The following is an 18,513-nucleotide window of genomic DNA, read 5'->3' as shown; positions in this document are numbered from 1 at the left end:
ACTTAATCCCTTTCTTCGTTTTTTTACTATGATAATTAAACCTAATCTGGAAGTTTAATCAAATGAAGTCAAACTACTTGACTCTCCTGGTCAACATTAAGGTGTGTATTTCTAACCTGTTCTTTGAGTGAGTAAATAAAAGAATATGGTGATAAATTAGAGCCATAAAACTTATGGTTTTGAAACTGAAATATCAACTGAAAGAAGCTGAAAGAATTTTTGAAACTGAAAAAAAAAAAGAAATGATTAAAAAAAAAAAATTGTCAAAACCATAAAGTTATCCACTGAAAATTTGTATCATGTGCTGACACAAACAGCTTAGATCAGTGAAGCAGGATATTATTAAAAAACAGTCCCATTAATATAGAATATCAACCGTGTTTTAAAGACGTTTTTATTTCCTACATTGCCTGAATGCAACAGCAGGGAATAAACTGCCACCTAGGGGGCTCCGTAGAGGGGACAGAAGTAAAAAAAAAAAGAAAAATATTTTTAAACCTCTGTTGCCAGTTTCAAATCTTTTATTTTCAGTTTCTAAATAATGCAGTTTGAAATGAGTGTTTTCTGTTTAAAATGCTTTTGAATAAACTTTATGAACCCAATTTAGCTCCATAATATGGAGCTAAAGGAATGACAAAAAACTAAAACGTGAAACACTGAATGGTCAGGAGACGGACCGAAGGTGTTGTGTGATTGCACTATCACTGACTTAGAGAGACTCTTTGAAAGTAGCCACGCTTCATTTATCAATCCGCCAGCAAGGCGCCGTACCTGAGGGCGGAGTTTACTATTATTTTAAAATAAGTCAAACTGAGTAGATGCCCACATCGATCACGTGATTCATATAAACAGTCATTCTGTACACGCGCACAAACACACAACGATTTTATCAGAGGTAAGTTAAGATTCAGATTAATTTTCCAGTACCTTTCTGTTCTTAAATTTTGATATTCATTTCTTAAATTCAGTTTTGTCCCTATGATCACATTTACTTCAAAACATTTCAGATAAAAGAAAAAAAAATCATTAATATTAGTTAAATGTAATATTCAGTATTCGTGTCAGTAAAATGATATATGTATTGGTATTAACGGTAAAAACAAAATAAATGAAATACATTTAATAACATTTGGGGTTTGCTGACCAATCTTTTCTACATGATAATGGTGCCAGTGCGGCTCTAAAAAACGTTTTAGTAGCTTAACTCCTCCCTCGCTAATCCCCGACTCAACCACCGGCTGGCCGTGAAGAGGCGCGCCTCTTAACTTTTCTCCTCTCTCAGATGTCAGACTTTCTTAATCTGTCACTTTAGGTGGAGTTCCTTTAATGGAAAAAGGGAAAAGTGGACACCGCTCCTGTTCTGTTGGGGAGTTTTATTAACTCTTGTCTGATTAATTCGTGACTGAAAAGGCGCCTCTTTTCTCCTCTTTTTGAGCCGATAGCTGCAGGAGGATTAATGTGACAGCGGTGGAGAGGAGCACCACCCATGCAGCCGCGTCAGGAGCTACAATGCTAAAAAAATGTTAGCTTCTGCTGCTACCTGTGGGAACTATGGTCCATCATTCTGAGCTGAAAGCTCCGGCCCACAGAGCGGCGGTGTGAGTGGAACTGTCTCTGGTGTCGCTCCCACGGCGTGGAAGCAGCTTTCGGTCGGTTTTCCCTTCCCGTGTGGCGTGGACGCCCAGCCGTGTCCCAGCAATGGGGCTCCAGGCGCTGGAGTTCAGTGAGTGCTATCTGGACAGCCCCAACTTCAGGGAGAAAATCAAGGCTCAGGAAGCGGAGCTGGACAAAACCAACAGGTTCATCAAAGAGCTCTACAAGGACGGAAAGAACCTCATCAATGCCACCAAACGTAGGTTTACAGTCACGCTTTAGTTGGGAAGCTTCTAGTTTTAAAGCTCTACAAACATCAGTCCCGATTTACTTTGACATGATCCAGTATGTGGGCGTTTTGGACATCTTTGCGCTCATTTTTAATCAGATTAGATCAAGGCGTTGTCCTTTTGAGTCAATATTTATTCTGTAGCAATAAGGCTGTTTGTCCACCGTTAATCCTTTATAAGAAATAAATACTTTGAAAATCAAAAATTCAAACGACAAGAGCTTACTCTGCCAAAATGATCTAGAAATAAGTAAAAATATCCCAAATTAAGTGTATTTATCATTAATTTGAGTAGGTTGATAAGATGATTATGCCAAAAGAATAAGATTTTCGCTCTAAAATGAGACAGTTACTTGAAATAAGAAAAAGCAATTTTTCCCCTTATTTTAAATGTGAATTTTCTTGTTCCATTGCAAAGTGTCTCACTTTCATCCTCATTTCAAGAGAAAATGCACTTATTTGAAGAAAAAAGTGCTTATTTGTTAAATTTACATTTTTCTTGCAGTAACATTAAAAATTATGGATATTTTGATGGTAAAAATTAATGTCAATGTAGTAACAAGAAGCGCCAACTTGCCCAAATATATTAAGAAAATTAACGGAAATGCTTCTATAAGAAATTCATGAAAAACACTCAGAGTGAAAGAAAATTTTTTTTTGTGTACAGCATAACCTTAGAGGCATTTATGGAAGAGGATTAAGGCCACTGGAAAAAAAAAACGTTAACTGAGTTTTACATTTTATTTCAGTATAATATGGGAAAATACGAAAGAGGATTAGGGCAAATAAAAAAAAGAAGAGTTAACAGATTTTTAAATATAAGCACAATTTTTTCCTATATTATATGGGGAAAAGGTGAGAATTCTGAGATTAAAGTGAGAATTCTGAGATTAATTCTGAGATAAAAGTCAGATTTCTGAGATTAAAGTAAGAATTCTGAGATTAAAGGGAGAATTCTGAGATAAAAGTGAGATTTCTGAGTCTAAAGTAAGAATTCTGAGATTAAAGGGAGAATTCAGAGATTAAAGGGAGAATTCAGAGATTAAAGGGAGAATTCAGAGATTAAAGTTAGAATTCAGAGATTAAAGGGAGAATTCAGAGATTAAAGGGAGAATTCAGAGATTAAAGGGAGAATTCTGAGATTAATTCTGAGATAAAAGTAAGAATTCTGAGATAAAAGTGAGAATTCTGAGATTAAAGTGAGAATTCTGAGATTAATTCTGAGATAAAAGTCAGATTTCTGAGATTAAAGTAAGAATTCTGAGATTAAAGGGAGAATTCTGAGATAAAAGTGAGATTTCTGAGTCTAAAGTAAGAATTCTGAGATTAAAGGGAGAATTCAGAGATTAAAGGGAGAATTCAGAGATTAAAGGGAGAATTCAGAGATTAAAGTTAGAATTCAGAGATTAAAGGGAGAATTCAGAGATTAAAGGGAGAATACAGAGATTAAAGGGAGAATTCTGAGATTAAAGGGAGAATTCAGAGATTAAAGTTAGAATTCAGAGATTAAAGGGAGAATTCAGAGATTAAAGGGAGAATACAGAGATTAAAGGGAGAATTCTGAGATTAATTCTGAGATAAAAGTAAGAATTCTGAGATTAAAGTGAGAATTCTGAGATTAAAGTGAGAATTCAGAGATTAAAGGGAGAATTCAGAGATTAAAGGGAGAATTCAGAGATTAAAGGGAGAATTCAGAGATTAAAGGGAGAATTCAGAGATTAAAGGGAGAATTCAGAGATTAAAGGGAGAATTCAGAGATTAAAGGGAGAATTCAGAGATTAAAGTTAGAATTCAGAGATTAAAGGGAGAATTCAGAGATTAAAGGGAGAATACAGAGATTAAAGGGAGAATTCTGAGATTAAAGGGAGAATTCAGAGATTAAAGTTAGAATTCAGAGATTAAAGGGAGAATTCAGAGATTAAAGGGAGAATACAGAGATTAAAGGGAGAATTCTGAGATTAATTCTGAGATAAAAGTAAGAATTCTGAGATTAAAGTGAGAATTCTGAGATTAAAGTGAGAATTCTGAGATTAAAGGGAGAATTCAGAGATTAAAGGGAGAATTCAGAGATTAAAGGGAGAATTCAGAGATTAAAGTTAGAATTCAGAGATTAAAGGGAGAATTCAGAGATTAAAGGGAGAATACAGAGATTAAAGGGAGAATTCTGAGATTAATTCTGAGATAAAAGTAAGAATTCTGAGATTAAAGTGAGAATTCTGAGATTAAAGTGAGAATTCTGAGATTTTTCAGTGGCCCTAATCCTCTTCCGTAGGCATGAATGCTGAAACTGGCAGTTAGATATTTTAGTTTATAACCCTAAATATAATTGCTAACTACGCTTAATTAACTTCTTTAAAGGGTTAAAGACACCATTTATTATGCAATGATCTGTTTTATCTTATTTAAACTAATCCTCCCCTAATTTAACAAGAATGACTGATCTGGTTGAATAGTTCTAGGATGGTCAGAATTCATCTTAAAGCAGATTTTTCTTTAATGATCCTATTAACTTTAGATGTCATGGTGTTTTTTTCTGCTGCTTAGTCAATGTTTAATTTAGAAATAGAAAACTCATAATGATTATAGAACTACATGGCTGAAGGTGGCAGCACGTTAAAGTAGCTCTGATGGCTTGATTGATGTCTGTTTATTAAAGACCTTCAGTTCTTCTGTTTAGGTTAAAAGCAGCTGGGGGGGATTTTTTAAATTTTCTTTTTTTACCCCTGGTGTTGCGGAGCTGAGCAGCTGAAAAAATCTTTGCCAATATATATATATATATATATATATATATATATATATATATTTTTTTTTTTTTGGGGGGGAAATTTGTTATGATGTGTAACCATAGCAATGGTCTACTTTTTTTTCTCCCACTGTGGAGCAGCTCATTAACATCTAAAAACCTGGAATAATCCTTCAAATGCTTTCATGAGTTCCCAGTCGAGTTGAAAAGAGGGTGCTGGTGATGCAGAGCGAGAGCAAGGAGAGGAGAGAGGAGGAGGACATTCAAGCCATCTCTTCCATCAGTCATGATGGGAAATGAGGACGATGTCATAAAGATGAAGTCTTCATAAAATGAAGAACATTATGTATAACCATGAGCATCCGCTTTAGAAGGTGGTTAAACGACCACAGAGTATATTTAGTCAGAGGTTATAGAAGATCCTTAATGCCTTTAGCTATTAACATACAACACAGAATACCACTCTGGGCCTCTGAGCAAGAACATTATCCCCCGATTCCTTTGCAGATTTTCTTACCCCCCCCGAGAAGGTAATTATGTGCTGGAGCAGAAATGTATGTGAAAGTTCCGTACAGATGCTTTTAGTCAAAAACCTAAAGAAAAGAGCCTTTATTCTGTTCTGTAGTGGCGAATATGGACATAAATCGATCAAACTTTGCCTCAGAATCATACGCTTGTACCCCGTCCAACTGAAAAGCAGCACCACAGATCAGAAAATATATTAACAATCAATTAAAAATGACTAATTATGGGCGTTCTCAGCTCTGCTGCTGCAGCAGGATCCTCTTTGGTATGATCAGCCTGTCTTTTTGTTTTAAAACTTCACTCTATGCTTTTCAGTGAGTCTGTAAAACGCATTAATTATGTTTTATTATTTTTTATTCACTATCAAGGACAGCATGCAATTATAAAGGGAAAGATAAACAAAGGTGTTTGCAAACTCAAAACTCAAGCACTTTTTTTTCCATGATGCAGCTAAAGCGGACGTCCAGCAGCATATTTAGGGCTGTTAAAATGTGGGGACACATTTTTTGTTCAGTAGTTTAATCAAATTCATGACGGCATGGAAAAGCGGATCTTGGTGTGGATGGAGATCTCCTTATGTCGTATAGAAGATTTCAGTAGTGAGACAATTCAAAGGGATGTACATTGGGAAAAACAGATATACAGGGCAATGGCATAAAGGAAATGTAAATACTTGGAGGAAAGAAATGACTAAATGAGGTTATGTAAAGCAAAAGATAAAAAGAAAGTTGGACTGAAAGCTTAGTTAATAAACTTTAGTCAAAGGCCACTTTAAACGAATGGGTTTATAATTTCAACTCAAAGCAACTGATGTTTTCAGAACTTTTGCAGTTTTCTGGGAGTTTATTCCAGATCAGTGGAGAACAACAACTAAAAGCTGCTTCTCCATGTTTGGTTTTAGTTCTGATCTGTAGACCTGAGTGGTCTGGCTGTTGATCTCCTGCCAACCAGTCTGTAATGTATTTTGGAGTGAAGACACTCAGTGATTTCTAGACTAAAAGTCTATTCTCTGAGATAAGCGGAGCCAGTGGAAGGACTTTAGAACCGGGCTGATGTTCTCTACTTTTATATTTCTAGTGAGGATGCAGGCAGCAGCATTCTGGATCCGCTGCAGCTGCTGATCCACTTTTAGGCAGACCTGTGAGGACACCAGTAAAGGGATAAATTCTACTAAAGAGGATGAAGCAGAAATTCAGTTTTCAACATTAGTCCTTAAAGGGGAACACTGTTTTTTTTACATTGGGTCCTTGATTTTACGTTATTACATCATGTTCTACTCACCCATATGAGTTTTGTGTCATTTGGAGCCGTTCTGAAGATATTCGGTTTTGTTATTCGTACGGGCAACGAGTTGAAGGCACAAGCTAAACTGTTCATAATTTATTCTTTATGGTACGCCAGCATTCATAACATGTAGGTGAATCACTGTTCCCAGGACATCCATTGCTCACCATCGCTTCTTCGGTTGATGATCCATTGATCCTCCTGTTGTAACTTGATTAGGAAATGTTCAGCTGCTCTTTCTGCATCATCCTCTCCTCCAATAATAGCTGCTGTTTCAACCTCCCTGCATTCTCCAATGACAGCGTATGTATTTCTTATGTCACATCCCTAACATTTCAGATGGATTTGTTGATCCTTCAGCTGTGTTTAGAGTACTGAAAGCCTGTAAGCACTGACCTGTCATCCAGGATCTGTTTAATTTACTGCCTATTGATGGATTGTTTTGGTTTGTTCAGCTTTGTGCCCTTTCCAGGGGAACCCCATGGAGTACCATGGCAGTTTTTGGTTTTCCTTCACTGGTAGATGAGCTGATGTTGGAGCTCAGCAGAGTTGGTGTCAGAGTATCTCCTGCGGTGTCTGATTTCAGGAGGACATGCCATGTCTTGTGTTCCCTGCTTATGTGGCTAAAATATGTACTCCTGTTTTTTTGAGTGAGTCCAAAAACGTGTCTTAAAATACTTCGTCTTCTAACTCTCATTAGGTTTGTGTTGGTTTATGAGAACGTCAGTGAATAGGAAACTGTTCTGGTCATGGCCTCCCATTGGGACTATTGCAAAATCAGGAAGGAACTGATGTTCATCTTCTTATTGCTGACATTAGATTGTCTTAGTGTCAGTGTTGTTGCCAAGGCTGAAACTGTTTCTCTACAAAAGAAAAAAGTGTATAGTATTTTTTTTTCTCTTTCATAATAGAGCCGTTGTTCCCCCGTTTTTATTATTATACCAGGAAGTTAAACAGCTCTGACCAACACAAAAAAGAAGAAAAAAAAAAACAATTTAATCGATTTTGAATCGATTCCTTTACATTTTTGCAAAATCAGTGTCTAGGGAAAGAGATCGATTCAGTGACGTTCACATTCAAATAAGCAGGAAAGATGCACTCAAGATGACTTCAAGCCAGACAGCTGCAAATATAGCCAATAGGTTGATTGAAGACATTAACAAATTGAAGCTGACTAACAAACACCCTGTAGTTGTTACAGACAACGCTGCAAATATGGTTTGTGCATTGAAGATAATGCAGCTCATGCATGTCTGCTGTGTCACGTCTGCTCGCTCGAGTGAGGCTTCAGTTTTTAACTTTTCACAAACAAGTTTGCACTTTTGAGACAGTTTTCTTTCTCTTCTCTGTGTTTAATATGGCAGGAAAAAACTAAATACATGAGTACTTTGAAACACAGTTGAACCACTTTCATTATTGGAAAACAGATCGAATCGCAATTAATCAGTTATAATCAAAATCGAATCGATTCAGGACTTTGGCGAAAATACCCAGCCCTAATCTGCAGTTTCCTTAGCAGCTTATTTTTAAAGAAAATAAATACCAGTTGTTTAAGGGAGTGTTGGCCTAGTGCAGGGGTGTCAAAGGCTACGTTCACACCTTTTTTTGTGAAATTCTATTTTTTTCGCGTTGCTGTTCACGTTTCCAAATATATGCGACTTGTATGTGATCTCCTGTGTGAACTGCATTCATACAGCTTAAGTGCCACGCAAGCGCAGTAGAGGACGCAATGACGTCACAGGCCAGCGTGCTCTATGTTTATGGAAGTAAACATGGATGGTAGTGCTGGAGAACATCTAGCATCTTTCCAAACCTTAATACCTCGATCTTTTCAAGATGGTTAAGAAAAATCTGCTCTGCGCATCATCGTCCACCATGGTGTTTGTTTCTCTTGCTGCTTCTCTGTAGCATGAAGCAGAATAGCGACTTTTGTCAGTTACTAATGGCGTTCAGCTCGGATGAATTTTGAAAAGATCAGATTCGTATCAGATCTAGGACCACAGAGCCAAGCGGCCTGGGTCGCATTGGAAAAAATCTGATCTGTGTTGTTCAGACTGTCATGAAAAGATCAGATCAGGTGTGATGGGGTATGATCTTCTCTGTACGTCCATTTCACCCTCTGACCTATCGTTATTCATCTATGACAATGTACACTCGGTTTTATATTCTTTGACCCCTTTAAAGGCAGCTGGGGTGTGTCCAAGTGTCTGCAGGTTAAACCATTTTACACAAGTGTCCAATTATTTCTAAGAGCATTAAAAAGTATTAAATTAGAGTTACTCATTCCTGTATATACCCTGAGTTCACAGAGTTCACTATAAAGTCCACTATATAGTCCTCGCTCTATATACTGATTGAGGGATTTAATAGTTATGGCGGATGCTTGGACACAGCCATAGTGTCCATCCCAGTGACCAAATGTGTCAGATTATTGATTTGCTACCTACCATTTACAGACCTATGCTGATGATGAAATGTTAAGCAAACAGCCAGAAGAAGATCTCCAAAGTGTTTCAGTAGTTTTCTAGAAACAATAAAAGGTAGGATTGTTTTATGGTGTTCTTAGATTTTAACCCTACAGCCCTCTTAAGTCATAATTTTCAGGAGCTAAAAAAAGCCTTTAAAAGCCAATTATGGTAAAAATAAGCATTAGGGCAATATTTACCAAGGCCGAATGCTTCAACCCCATTAATGGCTTCTATCTGATGTGTTTCTTAAAAGCTGGGAAATAAAAAGCGATGTGGGAGGTTGGGAAGAAGTCTTCCTTTTCTGTTGACTCTTCTATCAAGTTAAGCATAAGCAAACAGCAGCGCTGTTCTTGCACACCCAGGGTGGAGCTCAGCACCAGTCTAGCTGAGCTGGACGTTGCTCCAACGCTGGGATGAGTGTGAACATCTCTGTCTCATAGATCATCCAGACTAACGGCAGCTTTTTTTTTGCTCTGAATGAAGTTTGATGTTTTTCTTCATTAGAGAAGCTTTGCTTGAGTAAACGAATGTTTGTTCAGCTGAATATCTGACTATAAAAAAACAGATTTGGAGCATAAAGCAAGAAGATAAATCTGTTGACCTCCAATAAACATTGAACGATCTCTGTCCCGTGCGTGGCTTGGACCAGATTAGCCCGATGAGGTGTTTCACTTTTCGTTTGACCTCAGAGCGATTTGGTGTCGGCTCTTATCTCCCTCGGCCTCGGCTGCTACAGCTGGGAGGATGTCCCACTATGGAATGTCCTTGGTTCTGAGAGGAAGCTTTGAAAACAGGCCCAGAGCCAGAGAATCCTGACATGGAAGTACCCACTAGTGGAAAATGATGCAGAGGGGCTTCTGTTTCCCAGGGTTTCCTCCACAGGAACCATGTCCTCCCTGTGGTACCCGTCCAAGCACCTCAAACGTCTTCTTTCTGAGAAGCTAATGCTTGTGGGCAACACAGACATTCAAAGTGGTTGAATTTGGTGCTTTAATTGTTAGTTATTTCCAAAACAAATCCTTCAGGATAAAGTAACACGAAGCTGCAGTCAGGTCTGCTTCTGGACTTTCTTTAATAAACAGATTTTATCCATTTGGATTATTTCTTCTCAAAAATGGGTTCACGATATGTTCTCCTTCTCGGCAGATGGGTTAAGTCATCGCTCATGGTGTGCTTTCGTTTCTAATCGTCTTGCTCGTTCTGCCAAAGACCAGCATCACAATCTTTCATTAAAACTGCATTAGCACAAAGACGGGAACTCCTTAGGGAGGAAGAGATTTCATTGCTTTCTGCAGAAAGAAGCTCAGTATGAAGCTGCGCTGCTCCTTTTATGGTACAAGCTTACAATTTCTGTAAGATAGGAATTTTCTTGTGTTAGATGTTTTCCAAAATACCAACCTGATTTATCATAGCTTTCTAATCACACTCTTAGTCGGGTGCTAAGCGGATGCCGCTCAGAGCAGCCGCTCCCTGCAGGCTTGTTTTGAGAATCAGGAAGCTTTGAATTAAGTAATGCATGTGTAGTGGGCAGGGACGTGGTGGGAGGGGGCGGCAGTCGAGCTGGCTCTGTCGGGGGGGCAAAGGTTGGAGTCGAGTGGAGCAGAAATACAGCCTGGAAAAGATGGGAGAGTGAAACAGGAAGTGCTGTGGAAACAAGGGAGAGGCAGGACCAGGGCAGCTCTGACCTCAGCAGCAAATCCGATCAAAACAAACAACCCGCCAACATGTGCCAGTTCATACATCTGGACATTTCAGCAGCTGGCCTTTGACATGGACATGCGTTTTATGCGCTGGGTTTAGGAAAACCTTTAGGTGGAGCATTCAGAACATGAGATGCTGTTTCCTGTCCCAAAAAAACAAATTTCCTTCATGAAATCATGGGAATAAGATGCTGCATCATCAGTCAGAACCCAGATTCGCTATATTATTCAATTATCTGTAATGATCTGATCACCAGATATAGCAGCAAATGTCATTACAGTCATTTAACATCAGCGAAAGATGAAGTCAAGCTGGACAGAAACATGGAAAATGTTGGAAACTTCATGGATCAGACGCTGGTCGAACCGCCTGAAGCACAGACTTCCACTCATCTCTACATTAATCAGCCTCTCACATCATTATGGAGGAAACTTCCTTTTCTTGAGGCTTTCAGGATGTATTTTATGTGTAAACTCTGAAGGTTCCTGCTGGTAATTTTAGTGCTGGACTTTGACTATGCAAATTTCTCCTGCTCAACTCTTTTCCAGTCTGTTCTAAAAGTGGTTCTCCTGTAGATTTCCTGGTTAGAGTCAAACACCTGTTGCATCATGTTGAACTTTCGAATACGACGGTTTACAAAGATCGCGGTTCAGCAGTTTTTGAGTTCATATGCTTAGTTTTTTAGCCTAACATCTACTTTGTTCTCATGTCTCCTTTTAGACACAACAAGCTGTAGAGTCTTTTTTTATAGAGTAGTGACTTCATCACCCTCTGATCTTAAGTTGTCACGGCTATTTTTGACTCGCACTAATTTTAGGGTTTGCTATGCTAACTGAACCTCATCTGTTGCTTGATATGAAAGAGGAATTTTGTATGGAGTGAATTTATTTCTGTTATTAAAGAAAAAATCCGGTCGTATATAGAATTCAAATTTCTGAAAGTACTTTAATTATGAAATGATTACATACTGTTCAGTAAATGACTTAGACAGATTTATTTATCATTTTGTTTACACAAGTGTAAAACAAAAAGAAATTTTGTTTAGAAACTTCTTAAATAAGTTTTTTTTTATTTAGAGTAATTTTAATTTGAATGTTCTTTACTGGAGGCATCCATGTTTGTCAAAAAACACTACTGCCACCTACTGGTTTGTGACATCAGTGCGGTATCGGCTGTTGATCAAGTCCCAGTGCTGTATCTGGAGTTTGTCACAACGCGCTATTATCCAAGTCATCTTGAAAACATTCTTCTTCCAAATGTTGGCTACATGTTACGTGTTTTTTCTCTGGCCAGAAGTTGGATGGCAAATCCTCCCTCTTCAAGTTGGCAATCCAACGACGAACGCTAGGCTTACCGCATCGTGACGTCACTGCTGGAAGATGTCAGGAGTGAGGTGTTACTATATTTGGGCAAAAATGGCCTTGAAAATGGCCAAAAAATCTTGAGAACAATCATCTTCGAAATGTTGGCTACATGTTACGTGTTTTTCTTTAACCAGAATTTCGAATCCTCCCTCTTCAATTTAGCGATCCAATGATGAACCCGATGAATCAGAAAGGTGAAATAACAGTTTTTTTCACTTTTACCCGATATATTCCAACATCCAACCACCATGCACATGAGCATTGTCAGTTTCACTATAGCTCTGGTGAATTTCAATGGTGAAGTCCTCTGGAAATCTTCAATAATTGTTGTTGATTGCAGATGTGTCTAGTAGTTCCCATTGATTTTGCTTGTAAAGCGGGGAGAATGGCGCTAGGCTTACCGCACCGTGAAGTCACTGCTGGAAGACGTCAGAACTGAGGCGTTACTATATTTGGGCAAAAATAGCCACTCCCAGACTGATCGCAGTTCATTTATTGATTGACGCTAAATTCATTAAATCACAGCAAACGTATTAGTTTTAGGTATAGATAATGACCCATTGATTAGTCCTTGCTGACTGGACTTCTCCTTTAATATACATCAACAAGTGCAAAACATGTAGAGCAAACTGCCACAGGGCGCCAGAGCAGTTTGCTTGTCCATCTGGATTAGGAGGTTGCCAGGGGGACAAGAATTGTCCCCCTGCATTGCGCCAAGTGTAAAGTTTAGTGGAGGGGGTATTATGATGTGGGGTTGCTTTTCAGCAGCTGACGTATAACTAACTGGCCTGCATGATATTACGAGAGAAAAAAAACACTGATTTTAAGACAGGATTTTTTTTTTGGAAAATAGAAAGTTTCTCATTGTTGGGATAAAATAGTCTGATAAAGAGTAAATTTATATACATGTTTAAGCCAGAATGATTTGAATTTTAAATATGACTTCCCAACGACTTTAAGAAACAAGCTTCGCCTTCTAATCATTAGTCGATTGATAAGATTCAATTCAATTCAGTTTATTTATATAGCGCCAAATTCACAACACATGTCATCTCAAGGCACTTTACAGTTCAACCAGATCATACAGTCAAACTGATACAAAGTTTTCTATCTAAGGAAAACCAGTTGATTGCATTGACTCAAATACAATCCCTCACAGTAAGCATGCTTGTAGCGACAGTGGAGGGGAAAAACTCCCTTTTAACAGTAAGAAACCTCCAGCAGAACCAGGCTCAGTGTGAGCGGCCATCTGCTGAGGCCAACTGGGGTTCAAGGAGACAGAAGCAGAGATACAAAAAGCAGCTGTAAAAGGCGGCCCTGTCCAGGAAACACACAGCCAGGCAGACGAGCTCCAAGGCAGCTCCCATGTTAGAGGACGAAGAGAGCACATCCACTCAGTCACGGTCAGAGAAACTGGACCACACCGGAAAACAGGCCGATCTCCAACATCTATAAACAAGGGTGTTGATGGAAGCAGCACAGCTGATGTTTCTTTCTTGGATGACGTCACAGCCAAACAGGAACAGACAAGGCAAAGCTACTCTGAGGAAAAGCAGAGAGAGCAGAACGTTAGAGATTGAACTAACAGATTCTGCAGAATAGGAGAACAGAGAGAGAATGAAGCAGAATGATGAAATGGGGGTCCCTATGTCCTCCAGCAGTCTAAGCCTATAGCAGCATAACTATAGAGATAGCTCAGGATAACCTGAGCCACCCTAACTATAAGCTTTATCAAAAAGGAAAGTTTTAAGCCTAGTCTTAAAAGTAGACGGGGTGTCTGCCTCACGGACTAAAACTGGTAGTTGGTTCCACAGGAGAGGAGCCTGATAACTAAAAGATCTGCCTCCCATTCTACTTTTAGAAATTCTAGGAACCACTAGTAAACCTGCAGATTGAGAGCGAAGTGCTCTGTTAGGAACATAAGGAACAATCAGATCTCTGATATGAGATGGAGCTTGGCCATTTAAGGCTTTATATGTGAGAAGGAGGATTTTAAATTCTATTCTTGATTTGACAGGAAGCCAATGAAGAGAAGCCAGGATAGGAGAGATGTGATCTCTCTTTTTAATTTTCATCAGAACTCTGGCTGCAGCATTTTGGATCAGCTGAAGGCTTTTAACTACAGTTTGTGGACTTCCTGATAGTAAATAATTACAATAGTCCAGCCTTGAAGTAACAAATGCATGGACTAGTTTCTCAGCATCACCCCTGGACAGGAGATTTCTAATTTTTGCAATGTTCCTCAGATGAAAGAAGGAAATTCTAGAAACCTCTTTGATATGGGATTTAAATGACAGGTCCTGATCAAAATTAACACCAAGATTTTTTACTTTGATATCTGAAATCAGTTTAATCCCATCCAAATGAAGTGACTGGCTAATCAGCTTCTTTTTCAGAGACTCTGGTCCAAAGACTATAACTTCTGTTTTGTCTGCATTCAGAAGCAGAAAGTTAAGAGTCATCCAGGTTTTTATGTCTTCAAGACATGCCTGTAATCTATGTAATGGGTTAGCTTCATCTGGATTTATAGACAGATATAGCTGGGTATCATCAGCATAACAGTGAAAATTAATCCCATGCTGTCTAATAATTCTACCAATTGGGAGCATGTATAAAGTAAAGAGAATTGGTCCTAGCACTGATCCCTGTGGTACTCCAAGGTAACCTTTGAGCGTGTTGAAGATCTATCATTAACATGAACAAACTGAATTCGATCAAATAGATAAGATTTAAACCAGTCTAGTGCTGTTCCTTTAATTCCAACAAAATATTCAAGTCTTTCTAAAAGAATATTATGGTCAACTGTATCAAATGCAGCACTAAGATCTAACAGGACGAGCACAGATACAAGTCCATTATCTGAGGCCATGAGAATATCATTAGTGACTTTCACCAGAGCTGTTTCAGTGCTATGATGAGCTCTGAAGCCAGACTGAAACTCTTCAAAAAGTTCATTATGGTGTAAGTGATCGCAAACTTGTTTGGCAACTACTTTCTCAAGAATTTTGGATAAGAAAGGAAGATTGGATATAGGTCTATAATTAACCAAGTCATCTGGGTCAAGAGACGGTTTCTTAAGCAGAGGTTTAATTACAGCAACCTTAAAAGCTTTAGGTACATATCCCTGTAACAGAGATAGATTGGTCACATCTAAAATGGAGGAGGAGATCAAAGGGAATACCTCCTTAAATAACCTGGTTGGAACTGGATCTAATATACAAGTTGAAGGCTTAGATGAAGACAATAATTTTGCTAATTCAGAAAGTTCAACTGGATCAAAGCAGTCCAAACCCGGTTCAGATTCCATGACTACCTCAGGTACAATCGCGGATTTTTAATAAGATCAATCTTATTTATAAAGAATCCCATAAAATCATTGCTGCTAAGAGCAGGTGGAATGGACGGTTCAACAGAGCTATGGCTCTGGGTGAGTTTGGCAACTGTATTAAAAAGAAATCTAGGATTATTCTTATTCTCCTCTATTAATGAGGAGAAGTATGCTGCTCTTGCTTTACAAAGGGTCCTCTTATACAGCAGTAAACTATTTTTCCAGACTAGGAAGGACTCCCGCAGGCCTGTGGAGTGATATTTTCTCTCCAGTTTCCTAGTCTTTTGCTTCAAAGTACGCAGCTCTGCATTAAACCAAGGAGCAAGTTTCTATTTTTAAAGGTTTTCATTTTCAAAGGAGCTGCGTTGTCTAAGGCAGTACGCAGAGAACTAGCAACCCCATCAACAAAATCATCAACCTGTGAAGGGGAATAAGCTATGCTTTTGCACTCTGCAGCACTGCTCAGCGACACAGAGGAGAGAGAAAGTGAAGCAGATTCTTTAAAATGTATAACTACACTATCTGATATAGATCTACTAAAATTGAACCTTCTTTTGGGGGAGGAGAACTCTGTTAAAGTAATCCTGAAGGTTATTAGAAAGTGGTCAGAGAGGACAGGGTTGTGAGGAAATACTGTTATTTCTTCACATTCTATGCCGTATGTCAGCACAAGATCCAAAGTATGAAGATGAGAATGTGTGGGACTATTCACATTTTGAACAAAGCCAATAGTGTCTAAGATAGCATTAAAGGCTGCTCTTAAGCTATCGCCTTCAATGTCAGCATGGATGTTAAAATCTCCCACTATGATGACCCTGTCAGTATTTAATACCAAATCAGAAAGGAACTCTGAAAACTCATCTAAAAATTCAGAGTAAGGACCTGGTGGACGATACAAAGTTACAAAAAGAAGAGGTTTTCTTGCCTTGAATTTTGGATCAGGGAAATTAAGGGATAAATGTTCAAAAGACTTTGTAGGTATTAACTGTTTTGGGAGTAATCAGTAAGTCAGACTGGAAGATTGTTGCTCCTCCTCCTCCTCGCCTAGAGCTTCTGGGTATGTGAAAATTTAAATAGCTTGAAGGAGTTGCCTCATTTATGCTCACATAATCCTCTTGCTGCAGCCAGGTTTCTGTAAGGCAAAACAAGTCAATGTGATTATCACAAATCAAGTCATTAACTAGCAGACTTTTAGAGGAAAGCGATCTTATGTTAAACAGACCGCATTTAATTGTTTTAACTTTTTCCCCAATTGGAGTTATTTTGATTTTAATTAGATTATCATGATTTACTCCTTTGGGAATATTTGCTAATTTATTAGATTTTGGTCGTGGGCAAGACACTGTCTGGATGGAGTAAAGAGTGGGTAACAGTAGAGAAGCTGCAGAGATGTGTGTTAAACTACAACTCTGCTTCCTGGTCTGCACCCTGGGTGGTCAGGCTTTTGGAGGACTAATAAATGTGGCCAGATTCCTAGAGAGAAGAGCTGCACCATCCAAAGTGGGATGGATGCCGTCTCTCCGAATCAGACCAGGCTTTCCCCAAAAGGATTGCCAATTATTAATGTAGCCCACGTTGTTTTCAGGACACCACCTAGACAACCAGCGGTTGAATGACGACATGCGGCTAAACATGTCATCACTGGTCAGATCAGGGAGGGGACCAGAGAAAATTACGGAGTCCGACATTTTTTTGGCAAACTTACACACAGAAGCAACACTCATTTTAGTGACCTCTGATCGGCGTAACCGGGTGTCATTACCACCAGCGTGAATAACAATCTTACTGTATTTAACCTTATCCTTAGCCAGTAGTTTCAGGTAGGATTTGATGTCGCCCGTTCTGGCCCCCGGCAAACATTTGACTATGGTCCCTGGTGTCTCTAATGCCACGTTTCTGACTATGGAGCTGCCAATCACCAGAGTGGGCTTCTCAGTGGGTGTGTCACTGAGTGGGGAAAACCGGTTAGAAACGTGAACTGGTTGGTGATGACCAGTGGGCAGAGATCCACGACTACGCTTTCTGCGTACAGTTACCCAATCGCCTGGCTGCTCAGGCACTTTTGGAGGACAGCTAGGTGGGGGGCCTACTTTAACTCCTGGATGTTCAACAGCCTGAAGCCTGGATTCTAACTCTGACACCCTCGCCTCCAAAGCTACAAAAATACTACACTTATTACACATCCCATTATCACTAAAGGAGGCAGAGGAATAACTGAACATCTGACACAGAGAGCAGGAGAGAGGAGAGGAAGAAGGAAGAGTTGGAAAAGAGTCAAGGGAGGGAGAGAGAGAAGCCATAGCAATGCCAAGCTAGCGCTAGCCTAGGCTATCCTAGGCTATCCTCCTTGCTATCAGAAATAAAACCGTGTGAAACTGACAAGTGCTAAGTAGAAAAGTACAGCAGAAGGTGCTATGTTTTAAAGTAGTCAGTTAGAGTTACTTAGATACAGAGATATCACAGATAAAATAACTTAACTTCAGATGGAGTTCCTCTGGACAGCTGCAACAGCTGCACACTCAGTTAATCCAAACAGGAAGTGAACAGATCAAAGGACTTTAGATTAATTCATTAATTAATAACTTGCAGCTTTACTAAAATAGTTCTACTAAACGGTATTAGGTGAGGTTTTATAAAAGACAAAATGTTCTTATCTTTGATGCATTTAATGAGTCGGACAGAAATCATGCCTTGAGGGTGCACTGCACACAGTCATCGCATGTTGACTTCTGTTTGATAAATGTGTGTGTGTGTGTGGTATCTGTTCTTAGGAGGTAAACTTTAAATCATTTTAGAGCCTGGTAGCCCACACTGCTTTAATTATGCCCTGAAGTTTAAAAGCTTGACCTTAAAGCATCAACTTTGGCTCTATTGAGTCCTTTTAACTGAAAGATGTATTCAGTTCTAAAACAACTCATTATTACTAAAGGAAAATTAACTGTTGCTGTGATTCATATATTGTAAATATTATTCTCAACGTGCTGCTAGGATAACTTTGCAGCTTGACTGCAAACAAGGACGTCTGATGACACAGTTGGTATGAAGAGGATGGCATAAATCGAAGTGCGGTGTCGCAACAGGCACGCCAGAACCGACCCCCTACCAGGCGTCTGGGGTAACTAGTAAAAACAAAACGTTCACACATAAATAACCAGGTCCTGTTGGTTTTATTACAACACAGATGGGTTTATGTTGATATTTTAACTATAAATATGATT

The 18,513-nt window shown here is 38.9% G+C and overlaps 1 protein-coding gene across 1 annotated transcript in view; it reads left to right on the top strand.

Annotated features, from left to right (window-relative positions):
• Positions 1-1,253: 1,253 nt before the first annotated feature.
• arhgap10 (Rho GTPase activating protein 10) overlaps positions 1,254-18,513 on the top strand; it is a 92,173-nt gene continuing 74,913 nt past the window's right edge. The window contains exon 1 of the mRNA XM_038271080.1: positions 1,254-1,852. Within this exon, the coding sequence (XP_038127008.1) occupies positions 1,699-1,852 (154 nt within the window). The 5' untranslated portion in view covers positions 1,254-1,698. The remainder of the gene's footprint in view (positions 1,853-18,513) is intronic.

This window comes from Cyprinodon tularosa, unplaced genomic scaffold (assembly GCF_016077235.1).
Source record: "Cyprinodon tularosa strain WSP-4 unplaced genomic scaffold, ASM1607723v1 ctg79, whole genome shotgun sequence".
In the NCBI taxonomy this organism is placed as follows: domain Eukaryota; kingdom Metazoa; phylum Chordata; class Actinopteri; order Cyprinodontiformes; family Cyprinodontidae; genus Cyprinodon; species Cyprinodon tularosa.
This window is presented reverse-complemented; position numbering and strand designations above follow the sequence as displayed.